The sequence below is a fragment of the Pristiophorus japonicus genome, chromosome 10, assembly GCF_044704955.1.
Source record: "Pristiophorus japonicus isolate sPriJap1 chromosome 10, sPriJap1.hap1, whole genome shotgun sequence".
Taxonomy (NCBI): domain Eukaryota; kingdom Metazoa; phylum Chordata; class Chondrichthyes; family Pristiophoridae; genus Pristiophorus; species Pristiophorus japonicus.
The window spans coordinates 214,828,115-214,843,119 of record NC_091986.1 but is presented as its reverse complement, the minus strand read 5'-3'; the positions used below and the strand labels follow the sequence as shown (position 1 = coordinate 214,843,119).

At 48.2% G+C, this 15,005-nt stretch overlaps 1 protein-coding gene across 1 annotated transcript in view; it reads right to left on the bottom strand.

Moving 5' to 3' along the window:
- The window catches only part of LOC139274919 (retinal guanylyl cyclase 2-like), an 81,050-nt gene that overhangs the window by 14,529 nt on the left and 51,516 nt on the right, over positions 1-15,005 (bottom strand). Inside the window, exons 10-12 of the mRNA XM_070891655.1 lie at positions 12,875-13,024; positions 7,046-7,194; positions 2,966-3,129 (exon numbers count right to left, since the gene is read on the bottom strand). Coding sequence (XP_070747756.1) covers positions 2,966-3,129; positions 7,046-7,194; positions 12,875-13,024 — 463 coding nt within the window. The remainder of the gene's footprint in view (positions 1-2,965; positions 3,130-7,045; positions 7,195-12,874; positions 13,025-15,005) is intronic.

The window sequence follows — 15,005 nt, the reverse complement described above, 5'->3', positions numbered from 1 at the left end:
TCCCACCCCCTTATTTCTGGTTCAACTAACATCAACTAACTCAGCATAGGCTAGGGACTATGCTGTCAGCTTGATAACCTGATTAAGCTAATCAGAAAACCTCAGCGGGGGACAATAGGAGAGAAAGATTTGAAGCTAACCATCCTACACAACCCTGCCCGGCCTGGAATGGGGCAAAGCTCAGGGAATAGGAGGCCTGCATCACTGGATTGGGGGAGGAGGTGGGAGAGGAATTGGTGATGAAGCGGCATCAAATATCCATCTCTGCAGGGTTATATTGCCGGACCTTTATAGAAGCATTGTCCCAGCAGTGTACATAATGAATTCGCCTCCCTCGCTGGGATGGTCTATAAGGATTGAAGAATTAGGAGCAGGAGTTGGCCATACTGCCCCTCGAGCTTGCCCGTCATTTAATAAGTCCATGGCTGATCTTCAACCTCAACTCCACTTTCCCGCTTGATCTCCATATCCCTTGATTCCCCTAGAGTCTAAAAATCTATCGATCTCAGCCTTGAATATACTCAACGCTTCAGCATCCACAGCCCTCTGGGGCAGAGAATTCCAAAGATTCACAGAACCCTCCGAGTGAAGAAATTCCTCCTCATCACAGTCTTAATTGGCCGACCCCTTAATCTGAGACTGTGACCCTAGTTCTAGACTCTTCAGCCAGGGGAAACACCCTCTCAGCATCTACCCTGTCAATCCCCCTCAGAATTTTACATGTTTCAAACGAGATCACCTCTCAATCTTCTAAGCTCCTGAGAATCTAGGCCCAATCTACTCAATCTCTCCTCACAGGACAACCTATGAGGATAGGTTGAGTAGATTGGGCCTATACACATTGGAGTTCAGAAGAATGAAAGGTGATCTTATTGAAACATATAAGATAATGAGGGGGCTCAACAAGGTGGATGCAGAGAGGATGTTTCCACTGATAGGGGAAACTAAAACTAGGGGACATAGAATAAGGGGCCACCCATTTAAACCTGAGATGAGGAGGAATTTCTTCTCTCAGAGGGTTGTAAATCTATGAAATTCTCTGCCCCAGAGAGCTGTGGAGGCTGGGTCATTGAATATATTTAAGGCGGATTTGACAGATTTTTGAGCGATAAGGGGAAATTGATGGGATTGAAGGCCGATAAATCCCTGATGGACTGCATCCCAGAGTACTTAAGGAGGTGGCCTTGGAAATAGTGGATGCGTTGAGTCATTTTCCAACATTCCATTGACTCTGGATCAGTTCCTATGGAGTGGAGGGTAGCCAATGTAACCCCACTTTTTAAAAAAGGAGGGAGAGAGAAAACAGGGAATTATAGACCGGTCAGCCTGACATCGGTAGTGGGTAAAATGATGGAATCAATTATTAAGGATGTCATAGCAGTGCATTTGGAAAGAGGTGACATGATAGGTCCAAGTCAGCATGGATTTGTGAAAGGGAAATCATGCTTGACAAATCTTCTGGAATTTTTTGAGGATGTTTCCAGTAGAGTGGATAAGGGAGAACCAGTTGATGTGGTATATTTGGACTTTCAGAAGGCGTTCGACAAGGTCCCACACAAGAGATTGATGTGCAAAGTTAGAGCACATGGGATTGGGGGTAGTGTACTGACATGGATTGAGAACTGGTTGTCAGACAGGAAGCAAAGAGGAGGAGTAAATGGGTACTTTTCAGAATGGCAGGCAGTGACTAGTGGGGTACCACAAGGTTCTGTGCTGGGGCCCCAGCTGTTTACACTGTACATTAATGATTTAGATGAGGGGATTAAATGTAGTATCTCCAAATTTGCGGATGACACTAAGTTGGGTGGCAGTGTGAGCTGTGAGGAGGATGCTGTGAGGCTGCAGAGCGACTTGGATAGGTTAGGTGAGTGGGCAAATGCATGGCAGATGAAGTATAATGTGGATAAATGTGAGGTTATCCACTTTGGTGGTAAAAAGAGAGAGAGACAGACTATTATCTGAATGGTGACAGATTAGGAAAAGGGGAGGTGCAAAGAGACCTGGGTGTCATGGTACATCAGTCATTGAAGGTTGGCATGCAGGTGCAGCAGGCGGTTAAGAAAGCAAATGGCATGTTGGCCTTCATAGCAAGGGGATTTGAGTACAGGGGCAGGGAGGTGTTGCTACAGTTGTACAGGGCATTGGTGAGGCCACACCTGGAGTATTGTGTACAGTTTTGGTCTCCTAACCTGAGGAAGGACATTCTTGCTATTGAGGGAGTGCAGCGAAGGTTCACCAGACTGATTCCCGGGATGGCGGGACTGACCTATCAAGAAAGACTGGATCAACTGGGCTTGTATTCACTGGAGTTCAGAAGAATGAGAGGGGACCTCATAGAAACATTTAAAATTCTGACGGGGTTAGACAGGTTAGATGCAGGAAGAATGTTCCCAATGTTGAGGAAGTCCAGAACCAGAGGTCACAGTCTAAGGATAAGGGGTAAGCCATTTAGGACCGAGATGCGGAGGAACTTCTTCACCCAGAGAGTGGTGAACCTGTGGAATTCTCTACCACAGAAAGTTGTTGAGGCCAATTCACTAAATATATTCAAAAAGGAGTTAGATGTGGTCCTTACTACTAGGGGGATCAAGGGGTATGGCGAGAAAGCAGGAATGGGGTACTGAAGTTGAATGTTCAGCCATGAACTCATTGAATGGCGGTGCAGGCTAGAAGGGCCGAATGGCCTACTCCTGCACCTATTTTCTATGTTTCTATGTTTCTAAAGGGTTATGGGGAGCGGGCAGGGAAGTGGAGTTGAGTCCATTATCAGATCAGCCAATGGCGGAGCAGGCTCGAGGGGACAAATGGCCGACTTCTCCTATTTCTTGTGTTCTTAACCCTCTCATCCCAGGGATCAGTTTGGTGAACCTTCGTTGCACTGCCTCTCAGGCACGGAGACCAAAACTGTGCACAGTACTCCAGGTGCGGTCTCACAACTGAGCTTCAGGCTAACGGATGCACTCACGGAGGCAGCATCTGTGACAGGAGTTTCTCGGTTTTCTGTTTCTCTATTTCTAGCTCGTCCGTTCGCTCACGGATTAGATCCTCAAGATTGCTGGAGTACTGCTCCAGCATCCGCAGTATCGAATCGATGATGTTGGTCTTCTTTCCCTTGTTTATGATTTTGAACTGGGAAGAGACAACAATGAAAATTAATCAGATTCCCCCACCCCGCCATTACAAACATTAGACAGAACGTGCATTTCTATAATAGTATTGGCCCAGAAATTCCAACCACCCCAGGTCCATACGGACCCTCAAAGCCTCCCTGATAAAGTGCAACATCCCCACCGACACCTGGGAGTCCCTGGCAAAAGACCGCCCCAAGTGGAGGAAGTGCATCCGGGAGGGCACTGAGCACCTCGAGTCTCGTCGCCGAGAGCATGCAGAAAACAAGCGCAGGCAGCGGAAAGAGCGTGCGGCAAACCAGTCCCACCCACCCTTTCCCTCAACGACTATCTGTCCCACCTGTGACAGGGACTGTGGCTCTCATATTGGACCGTACAGCCACCTAAGGACTCATTTTAAGAGTGGAAGCAAGTCTTCCTCGATTCCGAGGGACAGCCTATGATGATGATGATGATGATGTATGGACCCGGGAAGGCATCGGAAAAGCCGGTTTTCAGTGCGCAATGCATTTTCGCCGAAAACCGGCTTTTCCGATCTGTCAAGTTTCTGGCTTGATAGATGGCCACATCTCGGGGAGAAGGACATTTCCACGGCAGAGATTGGGCTACTTGCCCATCTCTTGCCCAGCGAATGTCCTTAAAACTCTTGTGCCTGGTAAAAGCAGGCGCACAGCCCACTTTTACCAACTTAAGAGTTTAAAAACATATCAAAAACATATTAAAATAAAATTTTAAAATACATATTTACATTAAAAACCCTGCCCACTCAGGTAGTTTTATTTTAAACCGTAATTAAAACTTTTTTTAAAAAGTCGGCAAATATTCTTTTTCAAAAACTTTAATTTCTATTAGTGTATTTATGTGAGGTGTTTTTTAAAAAATGTTTTATGTAGTGTTTGGGTGTTTAGGGGTATTTCTCATTCATAGTAATACAGATTTGGACTTACAAAACTCCTATTACTATGAATGGGAAAATACTTTACCGTGATTGGAAATCCAGACCCACGTGACTCCTGCGGACGTCCCAACGGGAACGCGCTCCGTTGTGCAAGAAGAGGAGGCCTCGAGTCCGGGATCTCTGGCGGGCATTCAACCAAAAGGTAGATGTGCATCTTTTCTCCTATTTTTAGTCCAAAGCCCGCGGGAAGAAGAAACCGGGATTTCAGGGCCAATAATTATAATAACTTTTATTTATATAGCACTTTTCACCACCTCGGGACAATCCAAAGCGCCTCACAGCCAGTGAAGCACTTTTGGAGTGTAGTCGCTGTTGTAATGTGGGAAACGCGGCGGCCAATTTGCGCACAGCAAGCTCCCACAAACAGCAGTGTGATAATGACCAGATAATCTGTTTTAGTGATGTTGGTCAGGGGTTGAATATTGGCCCCAGGACACCAGGGAAACCCTTCAAAAAGTGCCATGGGATCTTTTATGTCCACCCAAGAGGGCAGATGGTGTTTCCATTTAACATCTCAGCTGAAAGACGGCACCTCTGACAGTGCTGCACTGGAGGGTCAGCCTAGATTTTGTCCCAGGAGTGAGAACTGAACCCACAGCCGTCTGACCATCTGAGCCACGGCTGACACCTGTGTCACATTGTGAGGGTTCAGAGGGGCATCGTCACACCTTTGTTAAGTTACCCTGAACATTTACAAATACACGGTGCGTACTTTCTCCTTAGGGTGAAAGGTCAAGTGAAGGAATCCGAGAAGGTTGAAAGAATTAGAAGAGATGAGAAGTAGGGATTAAGAACATAAGAATGAGAAGCAGGAGTAGGCCATTCGGCCCCTCGAGCCTGCTCCGCCATTCAATAAGATCATGGCTGATCTTCGACCTCAACACTTTCCTGCCCAATCCCCATATCCCTTGATTCCAAGTCCAAAAATCTATCGATCTCTGTCTTGAATATACTCAACGACTGAGCCTCCACAGCCCTCTGGGGCAGAGAATTCCAAAGATTCACCACCATCTGAGTGAAGACATTTCTTCTTATCTCAGTCCTAAATGGCCAACCCCTTATCCTGAGACTGTGACCTCTGGTTCTGGACTCCCCAGCCCGGGGGAAACATCCTCCCTGCATCTACCCTGTCAAGCCCTGTAAGGTCACCTCACATTCTTCTAAACGCTAGAGAAACAGCTAAGATACAATAATAATATGCGTTGGGTCAACTCCATGAGACAGCACAATGGTAAGTGATCATTGGGCCTTAACGTGGTAAATGTCCCCATCTTGTTCCATGATATCTCATGCTCTTATGAGTTACTGTTTGCTAGCGACATCTAGTGGAGCATCAATGTTGTGCAGCTCTATTGAAATTCTGTCTCTGTCCAGTTGAAGCCTTGAGCAACAGTGTTGAACTAGAGTCAATGCTGATCCTTTCCATGGACCTGCTTGGATCTTACGTATTTTTCCTCATTCATTATGAGGTTGTTAATCAATTCCTTTCTGTTGAAGGGTTCAAATCTCAATGGCCTCAAAGGCCATAATGAAGCCATTATGCGCTCAGCACTTCCGAAAGATTGTTTAGAAGAATGAGAGGTGACCTTATTGAAATGTATAAGATACTGAGGGGGCTGGACAGGGTAGATGCAGAGAGGATGTTTCCCCTCGTGGGGGAATCGAGAACGAGGGGGCATAGTTTCAGAAACGGAGATGAGGAGGAATTTCTTCTCTCAGAGGGTCGTGAATCTTTGGAATTCTCTGCCCCAGAGAGCTGTGGGGGCTGAGTCATTGAATATACTCAAGAGGGAGATGGACAGATAAGGGAATCAAGGGTTATGGGGAGCGGGCGGGAAAGTGGAGTTGAGGCCAAGATCAGATCAGATCAACCATGATCTTATTGAATGGTGGGGCAGGCTCGAGGGGACAAATGGCCGACTCCTGCTCCTATTTAAGAACATAATAACATAAGAATTAGGAACAGGAGTAGGCCATCTAGCCCCTCGAGCCTGCTCCGCCATTCCACAAGATCATGGCTGATCTGGCCGTGGACTCAGCTCCACTTACCCGCCTGCTCCCCGTAACCCTTAATTCCCTTATTGGTTAAAAATCTATCTATCTGTGACTTGAATACATTCAATGAGCTAGCCTCAACTGCTTCCTTGGGCAGAGAATTCCACAGATTCACAACCCTCTGGGAGAAGAAATTCCTTCTCAACTCGGTTTTAAATTGGCTCCCCCATTGGTGCCCCCTAGTTCTAGTCTCCCCGACCAGTGGAAAAAACTCCGCCTCTATCTTGTCTATCCCTTTCATTATTTTAAATGTTTCTATAAGATCACTCCTCATCCTTCTGAACTCCAACGAGTAAAGACCCAGTCTACTCAATCTATCATCATAAGGTAACCCCCTCATCTCCGGAATCAGCCTAGTGAATTGTCTCTGTACCCCCTCCAAAGCTAGTATATCCTTCCTTAAGTAAGGTGACCAAAACTGCACGCAGTACTCCAGGTGCGGCCTCACCAATACCCTATACAGTTGCAGAAGGACCTCCCTGCTTTTGTACTCCATCCATCTCGCAATGAAGGCCAACAGTCTATTCGCCTTCCTGATTACCTACTGCACCTGCAAAGTAACTTTTTGGGATTCATGCACAAGGAGGGCCTTGTAAATGTCTGCTGTGTCATCCAGGGCGGGTGGCACGGTTTAATGTTTTTTGTTTTACAGGTAGACTCTAAAAGAGTTTCATGCACAAGGACCCCCAGGTCCCTCTGCACCTCAGCATGTTGTAATTTCTCCCCATTCAAATAATATTCCCTTTTACTGTTTTTTTTTTTTCCCCCAAGGTGGATGACCTCACGCTTTCCGACATTGTATTCCATCTGCCAAACCTTAGCCCATTCGTTTAACAGCCTCTCTGTGTCCTCTACACAACCCACTTTCCCACTAAGTTTCAGGTCCCCGGTGCAGTCTACTCACTCGGTCAAAGATCTCATGAAAGGTAGGTCTCCTCTCGGGAAGTTCACTCCAGCAATGCTTCATCAGTTGAATACACTCCAGGGGGGCCTGGTCTGGAGAGACTGTGGGTCGACACATTGGGGGTGGTTTCTTCACCTTCTTAATAATCTCTAAAAAATAAAACAATTAAACATTAACTTATGAAGAAAGGATCGAGCGACCCAACTTATTTTCGCTGGAGAGAACCGAGCTGAGAGGAGACATTAGAAACATAGAAACATAGAAATGAGGTGCAGGAGTAGGCCATTCGGCCCTTCGAGAGTGCACCGCCATTCAATAAGATCATGGCTGATCATTCAATCTCATTACCCTTTCCTGCTTTCTCTCCATACCCCTTGATCGCCTTAGCCATAAGGGCCACATCTAACTCCCTTTTGAATATATCTAAAGAACTGGCCTCAACAACTTTCTGCGGTAGAGAATTGCACAGTTTCACAATTCTCTGAGTGAAAAAGTTTCTCCTCATCACGGTCGTAAATGGCTTACCTCGTATCCTTAGACTGTGGCCCCTGTTTCTGGACTTCCCCAACATCGGGAACATTCTTCCTGCATCTAACCTGTCCAGTCCCGTCAGAATTTTAGATGTTTCTATGAGATCCCCTCTCATTCTTCCAAACTCCAGTGGATACAGGCCCAGTCGATCCAGTCTCTCCTCATATGTCAGTCCTGGGGTCGAAATTCAGGTACGCCAGAAAACTGCTGCACCTGTGAGTTTCCTACCAGGATCCATGAGGCGGCCCTCCAATCGATATTCAGGACTTTGACATTTTTTCAAAGTCCACCCGGAGGTCGGTCATAGTGGGGGGGGGGGGGCGGGAGATCGACAAGAAGTCACGGTGAGGGGCTGAATTTGGGTCGGGATCAGGACTCCGCCGCTGTCAATCGACGCGGTGATGTCACAGCGCGTGTGCGTCACCACGCTCTCTGCCCTCCGTTAAAGGGGAGAGAACCTGCCATTTTTTTTAATCTTCGACCACTGGGCCACCAGGGAGGGTTTCGGCCGGGCCAGCCTCAGAGGAGGGTGCTAGGCTGCCCGTTGGCATCCAGGCCGAACCCGTGGGCACGATCTCGCCGGCCGATCAGGAACTTCAGCCGGCAGAAATGTATATATACACGGCGGCTGCGGCAGTGTGCCCTTCCCTCGAAGGGCTGCCGCGCTGCCAGGCCACACTCACTCCGGATAAGGTGCACCGACAGAAAAGGCTGTCGGGGGAACCGCGTGGCGGGGGATCGATTTTCTTTGCTGAATTTCAGGCGGTTTATTGTGCAGGTGAGGGAGAGCGGCGGTGCACGTTCTGATTACGCGCTTGCGGCGGTCAGCAGCATTGCGGCGGAATCAGGTCCAGGCCGAAAAATCCCCAACCGGAATTTGGGACGGGGTGGCCATTTGGTGACAAAGCGGCGGCCACAGGAATTCCACCGCATGGCCGCCGCAAACAGGCGGTAACGGGTCTTACCGAGACCCTGAATTTCGGCCCCATTGAATTTCAGAATCTTACAGCACAGAAGGAGGCCATTCGGCCCATCGTGTCTATTCTTGCCCTCTGAAAAAACTCTCCAATTACTCCCGCTGCCCCTGCTCTTTCCCCATAACCCTGCAATGTTTTAACTTTTCAAATATATATGTCCATATCCCTTTTGAAAGCTACCAATGTATCTGCCTTGAACAGAACAGGAAATAATCCAAGCGGCTATAATGGAATGCTGGCCTTTATATCGAGAGGACTAGAGTACAAGGGGACAGAGGTTATGCTGCCCTGGTTAGACCACACCTGGAGCACTGTGAGCAGTTCAGGGCACCACACCTAAGGAACGATATATTGGCCTTGGAGGGAGTGCAGCGAGGGTTTACCAGAATGATAGCCGGCTCAGTGGGTTAAGTTACGAGGAGCGATTACACAAACTAGGGTTGTATTCCCTAGAATCTATAAAGTTAAGGAGTGATTTGATTCAAGATTGCAAGATATTAAGGGGAACACATAGATACAGGTAAACTATTTCCACTGGTTGGGGAGTCTGGGACTAGTGGGCATAGTCTAAGAATTAGAGCCAGGCTTTTCAGGAGTGAAATTAGGAAATACTTCCATCATCATCATAAGCAGTCCCTCGGGATCGAGAAAGACTTGCTTCTGCTCCAAAAGTGAGTTCTTAGGTGACTGAACAGTCCAATACGAAAACCACAGTCCCTGTCATAGGTGGGACAGACAGTGGTTGAGGGAAAGGGTGGGTGGGACTGGTTTGCCACACGCTCCTTCCGCTGCCTGCGCTTGGTTTCTGCATGCTCTCGGCGACGAGACTCGAGGTGCTCAGCGCCCTCCCGGATGCTCTTCCTCCACACAAAGGGTGGTAGAAGTTTGGAACTCTCTTCCACAAACGGCAATTCATGCGAGATCAATTGTTAATTTTAAATTGGAGATTGATAGCTTTCTGTTAACCAAAGGTATTAAAGGCTACGGGCCAAAGGAGGGTATATGGAGTTAGGCCGCAGATCAGTCATGAGCTAATTGAACGACGGAACAGGCTCGGGGGGCTGAATGGCCTTCTCCTGCTCCTATGTTCCAGTGCATTCCAGATCATAACAAGACAGAGATCTTTAAAGTAAAGCGTGTAACAGACAGAAGCAAAGACAACATTTTGATTTGGATGGTTGATAAGAGAGCTGGGCAAACTCGGTGGGATAACAGGCATGTGGTACAGACTGCAGGAGGAGGTAAGAAGATTGGGCTTCTCTTGTTTTGGATTTTGGGGGGGGGATGAATCAGCACCTCGAATAAAGGACAAAAGCAAAATACTGCGGACGCTGGAATCTGACGTAAAAACAGACTGCTGGAAATCTCAGCGGGTCAGGCAGCATCTGTGGAGAGAGAAACAGCGTTAACGTTTTGGGTCTGTTGGCCTTCATTGCAAGAGGATTTGAGTACAGGAGCAAGGATGTCTTACTACAATTATACAGGGTCTTGGTGAGACTGCACCTGGAGTATTGTGTACAGTTTTGGTCTCCTTACCGAAGAAAGGATATACTTGCCATAGAGGGAGTGCAGCGAAGGTTCACCAGACTGATTCCTGGGATGGCAGGACTGTCGTATGAGGAGAGATTGGGCCGACTAGGCCTGTATTCACTGGAGTTTAGAAGAATGAGAGGGGTTGTCATTGAAACATAGAAACATAGAAAATAGGTGCAGGAGTAGGCCATTCGGCCCTTCTAGCCTGCACCGCCATTCAATGAGTTCATGGCTGAACATGCAACTTCAGTACCCCATTCCTGCTTTCTCGCCATACCCCTTGATCCCCCTAGTAGTAAGGACTTCATCTAACTCCTTTTTGAATATATTTAGTGAATTGGCCTCAACAACTTTCTGTGGTAGAGAATTCCACAGGTTCACCACTCTCTGGGTGAAGAAGTTTCTCCTCATCACGGTCCTAAATGGCTTACCCCTTATCCTTAGACTGTGACCTCTGGTTCTGGACTTCCCCAACATTGGGAACATTCTTCCTGCATCTAACCTGTCTAAATCCGTCAGAATTTTAAACGTTTCTATGAGATCCCTTCTCATTCTTCTGAACTCCAGTGAATACAAGCCCAGTTGATCCAGTCTTTCTTGATATGTCAGTCCCGCCATCCCGGAAATCAGTCTGGTGAACCTTCGCTGCACTCCCTCAATAGTAAGAAGGTCCTTCCTCAAGTTAGGAGACCAAAACTGTACACAATACTCCAGGTGTGGCCTCACCAAGGCCCAGTATAACATTCTGACTGGGTTGGACAGACTGGATGCGGGGAGGATGTTTCCCCGGGGCTGGGAAGTCTAGAACAAGGGGTCACAGTCTCAGGATAGGGGGTAGGAAATTTAGGACCGAGATGAGGAGAAATTTTTTCACTCAGAGGGTGGTGAACCTGTGGAATTCTCTACCAGAAGGCTGTGGAGGCCAGGTCACTGAATATATTTAAGAAGGAGATAGATAGATTTCTAGACAAAAGGCATCAAGGGGTATGGGGAAAAAGCAGAAATATGGTGTTGAGATAGAGGATCAGCCATGATCATATTGAATGGCGGTGCAGGCTCGAAGGGCCGAATGGCCTACTACTGCTCCTATTTTCTATAGAAACGTTAACGCTGTTTCTCTCCATAGATGTAACTTGACCCGTTGAGATTTCCACCATTTTCTGTTTTTACCTCTAATATAGGAGCTGGATCCATTTTGCAGAGAAGGGAGATTGAGGATTACAGAGATACTAACAGTAATGCTTGATTTTTCTTCAGAGTGTTAGGAGAAACTTTTTTCTTTAAATTTCTTTCGGGTGCGACAGGGGTCGGAGACACATCGGGGAGGGGGGCAGAGGGAAGAAGGGTGGAAATGTCAGAGGTGGAGATCGGAGGCGTCAGGGTGGTGGAAGATGAAGGGTAAGTCAGTTGGAGATTGTGGCTCAGGGAGCTATTCATTGGCGGGAGCAGGAGCAGGGGGCAGGGGAGGGTGTGGTGGGAGAAGCAGGTAAGCTGGATCGAGCAGGTCGATGGAAAGGCACTTACCTGCTGGATCCAGAAGTTATCTCCTCCCTATAGTTGCCGCGTTTCCCAAGGCCTGGGAAACATGGGCAGTCAGCGTAAATTTTAAAGTTGAGGTTAAACCTGAGGCACGCAGCCTCATTATAATATGTAAATGACCAACCTACCTCCTGGGTGGGGGTTGGTCACCCATCTTCCAACCAGAACCCCCCCCCCCACTCCCACTCCCCCATCCCGCCTCCGTTAAAACAGAAATGGGTGCGTTGGAGGAGGGGTGGGATCGAGTTTAAGGTTTTTAACATATTTACATCCCACCCAACTCAAATGATTTCCCCCCATTTTTGTGGGGATAAAATTTCCACCAAAATCACAGTATCTAATGTGCATCTGTCACATTTCAAAGTGTCAAAAGAATGAGAAAAAAAGAAAAAAAATAGGACAGCCATGTCTTTTCTGACCTGGTGCAGAGAATTTATAAGCATCTGCCAATCTATGAAATGTCCTCATTCACAGCAATTAAACTCTAAATGACCTTCAATATAAAATAATGTTCTAAGTGTGTAGTTCAGTGGTTTACAGTAATAAAGTTAGTAAGATGGTTAAAAAAAAATCTTTAATGTTAGTGTTTATTTCAGCACCATGCGTACTGTGTGCAGTTTTGGTCTCCTTACCCAAGAAAGGATATACTTGCCATAGAGGGAGTGCAGCGAAGGTTCACCAGACTGATTCCTGGGATGGCAGGACTGTTGTATGAGGAGAGATTGGGTCGACTAGGCCTGTATTCACTGGAGTTTAGAAGAATGAGAGGGGATCTCATTGAAACGTATAAAATTCTGACTGGGTTGGACAGACTGGATGCGGGGAGGATGTTTCCCCGGGGCTGGGAAGTCTAGAACAAGGGGTCACAGTCTCAGGATACGGGGTAGGAAATTTAGGACCGAGATGAGGAGAAATGTTTTCACTCAGAGGGTGGTGAACCTGTGGAATTCTCTACCACAGAAGGCTGTGGAGGCCAAGTCACTGAATATATTTAAGAGGGAGATAGATAGATTTCTAGACACAAAGGGCATCAAGGAGTATGGGGAGAAAGCGGGAATATGGTGTTGAGATAGAGGATCAGCCATGATCATATTGAATGGTAGTGCAGACTCGAAGGGCCGAATGGCCTACTACTGCTCCTATTTTCTATGTTTCTATGTTTCTAAAACAAGCAGGGAGAGAGATACCTCCCTCAACCATCAGACAAATTAACCATCGCTGAGAATGAACGATGAAGCGCAGAACCCACCTTCGGGGCTGAGGCCTAACATGCAGTACGGAGACCCTCGGACCACCACTTCCTGCAGGATGATGGCAAAGCTGTAAGTATCTCCTTTTATCGTTGCCTTCCTGGCCAATGTGGGATCTCTCAGTAACTCCGGAGCTGTCCAAAATAACTCTGAGAATGAAAAAAAAAAGGACGGGTTGCTTATTTCAATTTCGGCCAAACTGGAAATTGTTGCCAGTCATTCGATCCCTCGGGAACCGTACAGCAGCAACAACCTTCCAGTCCTTTGTGCCCCGGAGCGGTGTGAAAGGTGCCGTTCAGGTCTCCGCGCTCTGCCGCGATCCTCCAGGCGGGTTTCGGGGCGGCACTGAGCAGCACCGCCGGGGAGAGTTGCGCTGGGTGTGCGATGCCTCTGGTTGCGACACCGGCAGGAGTTTGGCCTTTTGCCCGATCCGTCCGCCCGGAAGTCCGCCGTAATGACCGCCCGGGAAATCAGCGCGGTCCGGCATAGCCGGCTACGGTGAGGGAGATAAATACTCAGACGGTAAGCGTGAGTGTTTGCCCTTTTAATTTATTTTAGCGATGTGTGTTGTGGTGGCGTGGGCAATGCTTTGGGAATGTTTTTGTGTTTTTTGTTTAAGGTTCCCTCCCCCCCCCCCCCCCGCCCCGCGGCCTCTCTCGGAGCGAACACGGCCCGGCACTTTAGCTCGCGAGTTTCCCATTTTTGCGCCTGGAAAAATTGTACGACGCCTCCCTTCGCGCTGAGCACACTGACACAGGGCCCAGATACAATAACTTCCTTACTAAAGTGCAAACCATTCCCGGCCGGTAACTTTCCCGCCCCACTTCCGTTTTAGCACAGAAACAGAAAAACCTAACATTCAGCCCATAGCGCCTCTAACGTAGTGAAACATCACAAGGCACTTCACAGGGGCGTAATCAGAGAAAAATTGACACCGAGCCACACAAGGAGAGGTGACCAAAAGTTTAGTCAACAGAAAGTTGTTGAGGCCAGTTCGTTAGATATATTTAAAAGAAAGTTAGATGTGGCCCTTACGGCTAAAGGGATCAAGGGGTATGGAGAGAAAGCAGGAATGGGGTACTAAAGTTGCATGATCAGCCATGATCATATTGAATGGTGGTGCAGGCTCGAAGGACTGAATGGCCTGCTCCTGCACCTATTTTCTATGTTTCTATGTTTCAAAGCGGTAGGTTTTAAGGAGCATCTTAAAAGGAGGAGAGAGAGGCAAAAAAGTTTAAGGAGGGAATTCCAGAGCTTCGGGCCCGAGCAGCTGAAGACACGGCCGCCGATGGTGGAGCTGGTCAAGAGACCAGAATTAGAGGAGCGCAGAGACCTCGGGGGGTTGTGGGGTTGGAGGAGATTGCAGAGATAGAGAGGGGGCGAGGTGCCATGGAAGGATTTGAAAACAAGGATGAGAATTTTGAAATGGAGGCGTTGCCGGACTGCGAGCCAATGTAGGTCAGCGAGCTCAGGGGGTGATGGGTGAGCGGGACTTGGTGCGAGTTAGGACACGGGTCAGCGAGCACAGTGGGTGATGGGTGAGCGGGACGCGGTGTGAGTTAGGACACGGGGCAGCGAGCACAGGGGGTGATGGGTGAGCGGGACTTGGTGCGAGTTAGGACACGGGTCAGCGAGCTCAGGGGGTGATGGGTGAGCGGGACGCGGTGTGAGTTAGGACACGGGGCAGCGAGCACAGGGGGTGATGGGTGAGTGGGACTTGGTGCGAGTTAGGACACGGGTCAGCGAGCTCAGGGGGTGATGGGTGAGCGGGACGCGGTGTGAGTTAGGACACGGGGCAGCGAGCACAGGGGGTGATGGGTGAGTGGGACTTGGTGCGAGTTAGGACACGGGTCAGCGAGCTCAGGGGGTGATGGGTGAGCGGGACTTGGTGCGAGTTAGGACACGGGGCAGCCGAGTTAAATTTATAACTGAAGTTCCCCGATGTTTTGTTTTGAAATTGGCTCTCGAAAGGTAGAGGAAGTTATGGTCCATCCCTAATTGTGTTCACAACAACGTGACTTGCGAGGCCACCTCAGGCGGTATTATCAGCAAATCAATAGCGTAGGACAGGTGTCACAAGTAGGCCAGACCAGGTTGAGGTAAGGGTCTTCCTTCTCTGAAGGACATCAG